At 50.1% G+C, this 7401-nt stretch overlaps 1 protein-coding gene across 1 annotated transcript in view; it reads right to left on the reverse strand.

Moving 5' to 3' along the window:
• Positions 1-5971, reverse strand: part of Vwf (von Willebrand factor) — a 124702-nt gene extending 118731 nt beyond the window's left edge. Inside the window, 2 exon segments of the mRNA XM_032906594.1 lie at positions 4917-5087; positions 5917-5971. Coding sequence (XP_032762485.1) covers positions 4917-5087; positions 5917-5971 — 226 coding nt within the window.
• Between the last annotated feature and the right edge of the window lie 1430 nt (positions 5972-7401).

Raw genomic sequence — 7401 nt, forward strand, 5'->3', positions numbered from 1 at the left:
TCACAGGCACATACACATAAGTAGAAAAATCATTAAAAAAAAAAAAAGTCCAAAAACTCTTGTCGTGTCTACTCCAATCCGACTCGCCACCCACCCCCGCCGCCAGGTAGAGTACCTGCCCCTCTCCGCCATGATGGTTAAGTAGGAGGAGCTCTGTTCAGAATACACGCTGTGGTCACCTGAGGGGCAGGCCTGACTTCCTGCCGCCTGCCCGAGTGGGGCAGGAGGAGATTGTGCTCTTCTAAACCACACCCTAGCTATTGCTTCGGTGGGAACCCACATGGCTTCCACAGCTTGTCACATCCCGTTACAGCTCCTGTCTTGTTACTGTGACCCAGGCCACCAATCCCTGTTCCTCACATACCTGTCTGTGGTGGTTTGGATAGAAATGGCCCCACAGGCTTATAGATTTGAATGCTTGGTCGTTAGGGAGTGATGCTACTAGACAGGGACCAGGAGACGTGGCCTTGTTGGAGAAAATGTGTCAGTGGTGTTTCAAATGTTCAATCATGCCCCCCCTCTCTCTTCCCCCACCTCCCACCCCTGCTTCCTGCAGATCCACATGTTAAAGTCTCAGATCCTTCTCCAACACCACATCTGCCTGTGTGCCACCATGGACTAAACCTCTGAGACTGTAAGCAGGCCCCGGTTAAATGCTTTCCTTTATAAGAGTTACTGTGGTCGTGCTGTCTCTCCACAGCAGTAGAACATTGCCTAAGACACTGCCCTCAGCACCCTCTTCCCAGTACTCTAGTTCTTTCTGACCCTTCTTTGCTATGCAAGACTCCACCCTGCTGCCTCCCAGCCTACTGAACGGAGCAGACAACCCGGGCAGATTAAATGAGACTGTCCCTCATAGGTTCATCTGTTTGAATACTTGGCCCCTGGTGGGTGGAACTGTTTTGAAGGATGAGGAGGTGTGGCCTTGTTGGAGGAGGTGTCTCACTGGGGGTGGGCTTTGAGGTTTCAACGGCCATACCATTCCCAATTAGCTCTCACTCCTTCTTTCTACCTCCTACTTGCAGATTAGAATGAAAGCCCTCTACCACTGCTCCAGAGCCATGCCTGCCTACCTGCCTACCTGCCTCCATGTTTCTGGCCATAATGGTCATGGACTCACCCTCTGGAACTCTAAGCCACAACGAACTGATTCTTCTATCGTTTGCTTTGGTCACGGTGTCTCCCCACAGCAATAGAAAGTCAACCAGGACACAGCCCAGCAGATTAAAGACCCTGTACCTCAGCCTCATCCTCTCACACACACTTACAACCCAGTGCTGGGTAGATTTATGTCAACTTGGCGTGAGCTAAAGTTCTGAGAGAAGGGAACATCAACTAAGAAAATACCTCCATAAGATCAGGTTGTAGGCAGGCCTGTAAGATATTTAATTAGAGATCAATGGGCGGGGTGGGAGTGGTAGGCCATTGTAGTTAGTGCCATCCTTGGGCTGATAGTCCTGGGTTCTATAAGAAAACATGCTTAATAAGAGGTGCAAGCCAGGAAGCAGCATTCCTCCTCCATGGCCTCAACATCAACTCCTGCTTCCAAGTTCCTGCCTTGCTTGAGTTCCTATCCTGATGTCTTAGTTAGGGTTTTACTGCTGTGAACAGATACCATGACCAAGGCCAGTCTTATAAAGGACAATATATATTTCGGGCTGACCTACAGGTTCAGAAGTCATCAAGGTGGGTGCATGGCAGCATCGAGGTAGGCATTGTGCAGGAGGAGCTGAGAGTTCTACATCTTCATCTGAAAGCTGCTAGTAGAAGACTGGCTTCCAGGCAGCTAGGATGAGGGTCTTATAGCCCACACCCACAGTGACACACCTACTCCAACAAGGTCACACCTTCTAAATGTGCTATTCCCCGGGCTGAGCATATACAAGCCATAACATCTGACTTCCTTTGATGATGAACAGTGATGTAGAAGTATATGTTGAACAAGTCCTCTCCACCCTAAGTCACTTTGGTCACGGTGTTTCATTGCAGCAATAGTAACCCTAAGGAAAACCCCAATGCCTCTCAACATCCGGCCCCCAGTAAACACCAGTAACAGCAGCTGGAAAATTATTAGACATGAGATTCTCGGTCCCATTCCCGAGCTCCTGGAGCCAGAACTCTGGGGTTAGAACCAAGCAATAGCTGTAGAACTCCCCTTGGTGCTCCTGATACCTGTCAAAGTCGGGAACCACTGCTCAAGTTTGACCATCACTCCAGCCTTAGTCATCTGGTCCCTGGCTCCCCATAATGAGCACTTCCTCCCATGCTGCCCCCAGTGCATGGAAAACCTCCCTGTCTTCTCCACCTAACCCAAACCCCTCACCCAAGATTTCTCAAATGTCACCCACATGAATACATAATACAGTGGCTCTCCACCTCCCCAGTGCCGTGACCCTTTAATACAGTTCCTCGTGTTGTGGTGACCCCCAACCATAAAGTATTTTCGTTGCTACTTCATAACTGTAATGTTGCTACTGTTGTGAATCATAATGTAAACATCTGTGTTTTCTGATGGTCTTAGGGGACCCCTTTGAAAGAGTAGCACCCCACAGGTTGAGAACCCCTGCTTGAATATAGCATAACTCCAGGTTTCATGGATCCTTCTCCTCCTTGTTGAGAGATCCCACTGAACAACAGAAAACAAAGAAGAACAAGATACTGTCCTTGCCCTCGTGGGGCTCCTAGAAAACAGGGAAGATGGTGGATGCTGAAGTGACTGGATTGCTACCCGAGGCGGGAGAGCAGGTAGAAAGAGAGCCTGAGGAAGTGTCTTAGTGTTGCTATTGCCGCGATAAAATGTCAGGACCAAAAAGCCAGCTGAGGAGAAAAGTGTCTATTTGGGTTACACTTCCATATCAATGTTCATCATCAAAGGAAGACTGGACAGAAACTCAAGCAGGACAGGAACCTGGAGGCAGGAGGCCTCCGGAGAGGTGCTGCTTACTGGCTTGCTCCTCATGGCTTGCTCAGCCTGCTTTCTCATAGAACCCAGGGCCACCTGCCCAGGGATAGCCCCACCCACAATGGGTGGTGCTATCATTAGCACAACACTAATTAATCATTAGCACCAGCAATTACTAATTAAGAAAACGTCCTACAGGCTTGCCTATGGACTGATTGTACAGAGGCATTCTCTCAGTTGAGGCTCTGATGACTGTAGCTTGTGTCAAGTTGACTTAAAACTAGCCAGTACAAAGAGCATCTCAGAAACAGAAAGAAGCCAGGAGAATCGGCCACTCAACAGGCTAAGGCAGGAGAGCCTCCACTTTAAGACCGGCCTGGGCCATGCTCAATCGGGAGAGGTAGAGAGTCTCACAGCTATGGCCACAGTCAGTTTACAAACAGCTTAACGCATGCACGGACCCACAGAATGACTAAAGGAGAGACAACCCTGACAGCCTCCAACCTATGTCAAGCAAGGCCCTGCAGGCTGCCAACCTTGTGCCAGGCTCCAGTTCAGCCCTCTCTAGACTAGGTTCTGACCTTGGGATCTGTCCTGGGATTTACCCATTTAGCCCAAAATTAATGGGGATCCCACTAAGACGACTCAAAGGGGGAAATGTACAAGCCTGGTGGCCCAAGTTTGACCCCGAGAACCCACATCTGTGAGCCCAGCATTCCTAAGGTGGTACAGAAAGTGGAGAGGGGAGACTGGCCCAAAAGCTCATGGGCCAGCTGGCTTGGAATCCCCAGCACAGCCAAAGCAGTAAGAGAGACCATGCCTCAACAATGTTGAGGTAAGACCCACTCCTGAGAGTTCTTCTCCGACCTCCACATGAGCTACGGCACACTCAAGTGTGTACCTGTGCACACACGCATGCACACACACTCATAGTAACAATTACTATTATTGATTGGCAATGTTCAGAAAAGCTCGATATATAGTCAAATTCTTCATCACCAACTTTCCTGTCTGTCGCTCTGACTTGTCCTCACCAAGAATCCTATCACGAGGGTTTAACCAGAATCCTCCTTACCCTGGCAGTGTTCTATTAAGGGCCTCATCCCCACCCCTGACTCTAAACATGTACTTTTCCTGTTGGAATTTGGGAGTCAGACCCCTTCTCTTACTCTCTCCTACCAAAAAATCTCCCACGACAACAGTCCCTCTCGAAGGCAAGGCCTTCCTTCCCAGTTTTAACAAGTTTCTCAAAATATTTCCTTAACAACATAGATCTGTCTGTTTGGTCATCTCATTTCCCCAAGGCAGAGGGGTCCACCTTCACTGGGCCTACAGCATCCCTCCCCAGTAGCTCACAGCGGATTAGTTCTTAGAGTGGACCAATGGACCCTCGTTCTCTATCACTGCCTACAGCTTAGAGCACACCCTCTCTCCCTGTAGCAGAGGGAGTGCCTTTCCACTTGAATGGGCTGAAACTGGGGTCCAGTTCCTCCTAGGAAGGATGAGACAGCCTTCTTTGGATACAGTTCCTCATTTGTAAACAAGGATCTGACAACTGCATCCGACAGCTACAGTGAGGATGCAAAGACACAAACAAGTAGACCATCAGCTCCTGACCAGTCATATAGGAACTACCCAACCTCTTAATTCTGAATTCCACATATCCCAAAGCTCTTCTACGTCATCTTCTTTCTCTATGATACTGAACTCCTGGAATGTTGCCTGGACCCACAGCAATGGACACAATCATTAGAGTTAACACAGATGTCCTCACACCAGACTAAGAGAAGGTGTCACAGGAAGACCACTGCCCTAAGGGAAGGTGTCATGGGAAGGCCACTGTCTTCAAGGGAAGAGGTCATGGGAGGCCACTACCCTAAGAAAAGGGGTCATGGGAAGACCACTGCCCTCCAAAGTCTCAGAAATGACCTCAATCTCAGGACCTGAGCGTTGGAACCTCCTCCATCTCAGCTGCCCCTGCTCTGGGATCCTGCCACGGGCACCCAGGACTCACCGAGAATTGAGAAGGAACGTTTCTGGCAGTCCCCAGCCAGGAGATAACTGCAGCCTCCTGCGAAACTGTACATGGCTTCATCGAAAGTGTTGATGAAGTCATCCCCAAAGAGGCTGCATCGGGCTGTCGACGGCCTGTCACTGTCACGAGGTTTTTCTGTGCAGAGGGTCCCTGAAGGAAGAGGCCACGGGTGAGCATTATGGGAGCATCAGCCCATAGAAACTGATGCCCAGAGAAACCAGGCTGCAACTAGTAGAAAGTAGAAGCAAGGAAGTTCTTTCCATTTTAAATGGGGTCCCTTGCCTCTGAGCATGACCCCAGACTCATGACAATAATGGAGAAACAATCTTCCAGGACATATTCATCTTAGTGACACTTACTACCTTAAGCAATGATGCCTGTTATAGAAAATTTAGGGGCCATAGAGGAGTGCAGAGTATGAGAGATGATAGTCCACTGTGCTCCACCATAGGCAGTAACCATGCTGGCATTCCAACAGTTGCTTCACTGCTCTACTTCTTGGCACTGGTCAAAGGGCATGGCTGGCATTTCCAAACTGGGAATCTCAGAGAGGGAAGTAAGGTGGGACAAGGGGTGTGGGGAGAAAAGGGGTGCTCTAGAACCCAGAGAACTGTCCTTGGACTTTGGCTCCATATGACTCTCATGCATTAGTGTCTCTTCCCTGACCAGCAGTCTCCTCATCTACACTGAGGTGTTCAACTAGATGACCACATGGAAACAAATGCTGTCTCCGTGCTCCCATCACAAGGTACAGTTCTGTGCCACCAAGACCCTTCAGATATTCAGCTTAGAGGGGATGTTAAATCAGAAACAAGGTTCTGCGTAACTGTCCCAGGAGGTGACCACTGACTCCTAAAGCCACAAGCCTAACACAGAGGGAGCACAGGTGAGCTCCAGACACACATGCCGAGTCCTGGAAGGAGGTGTTCCCAGTAATCCTGGAAGAAGATAAATACTTTCTTAAGTATTTGGTACCTACCTGGCCAGGTGAGGGCCAGAACAAACAGGCAGATCTCATACCCGAAAGGATTCATCTGCCGAAGGAAAAAAAAGAGAAATGAGATGGTTCTCACTGTCTAGACAGATGGCTGTAAGTCCATGCTACCGTCAATGTGTCCATTGAGGGAAGGAGGGGAGGAAGAGGAAAAGGGGGGGAGGAGAACAAGAAGAAATAGAAGAAGTTGAAGAAGTAGAAGGAAGAGGAGAAGAGGTAAAAAAAAAAAGTAGAAGTAGAAGTAGAAAAAGAAGAAGGAGGAGGGTGAAGAGGAGGAGGATTCTCACTGGCCCCTATGCCTCCTTTAAACATGAAGAACTAGTGCCCACACTCCCACTGCAGGGCCAGGCCTAAGAGCAACCATCCCAGTGAGCCACACTGCTGGGACTGTCTCCAGACAATGGTACCAGGACCAGTTGGGGTGGGGAAGTTCTGGCTCTCTTCTCCCGTCCTCCATGCTAGCCTGGCATCCCATGTCCCCATAGCCCTACACCAGCTGGAACAAAGGTGCCACCCCACCATCACACATAGCAACCAACGAGGAGGAGAAGGGGCTGGCTTCCGTTGCTGCCATCAGAACCCAGAAACAGAGACCAGTCAGAGGCCATCACTGAGAACTCAATGGTCACCTGCCCTGGACCGTGAGCACCTTTAGATCAGGGACTGTCTCTCTCACCATCATCCCTAGGGCCTGCAAGGATACTCAGGGCCCAGGACATGCTCTGCAGATAGATGCTTGCTGAATGGCCTCGACAAGGGGATAGGACCCTAACAGCCCTGGACCTGAGGACATTTCTTTACAATGTGCCTCACCCCACTGCCCACTCATTCCTGGCTGGCAGAGCACAGCCTCCCCAACCCTCAGAGCCCCTGCCGCCACCCCTCTCTTCTGGAGAAGGTTACAGGAAACACATAACATGCCACCTAGGACATAGTTGGTGCAACTCTTCTTACATGATGCCCATTCAGACCAATGAAGAGGAATAAACCCCCAGTATCTTATGACTGTGGCTGGACATGGCCCAGACTAGGACACAAAGCAGGTGTCCTGTCCCCTACCCTCCCAGCACACAGATGCATCAGGGGCTCCAAGCACGGATTCAAGAAGGGAGGGAAAGCAATCTCATCTGAGTACAGTTCTGCCGCACTGGAAAGCCTCTTCAGAAAGAAAAGCAGGACCCAGCAGCAACAGCAGAAGGGACATTAGGATCCAGCTAGCTTTGAATCGCTCCTCCAAAAGAGCCCCTTCTGCTATAGGATTCCCAGCCAGATCTCAGGGGCAGGGATCGGCCCTGTACCTCCCTCCGATGACTAAGCCAGCTCTCCATCCAAACCCATCATACCTTCCCATACAAACAGGGGCCGTATCTCCAAGGTCCCTTGCGAAACCCAGGCCGCTGCTCAGTGGTAACACCGCTCACTCCTAAGCCATGTCCCTGAGCAAACGCTGGATGGATCTGCTCAGGCTCT

Source organism: Rattus rattus, chromosome 6, assembly GCF_011064425.1.
Source record: "Rattus rattus isolate New Zealand chromosome 6, Rrattus_CSIRO_v1, whole genome shotgun sequence".
Lineage (NCBI taxonomy): Eukaryota > Metazoa > Chordata > Mammalia > Rodentia > Muridae > Rattus > Rattus rattus.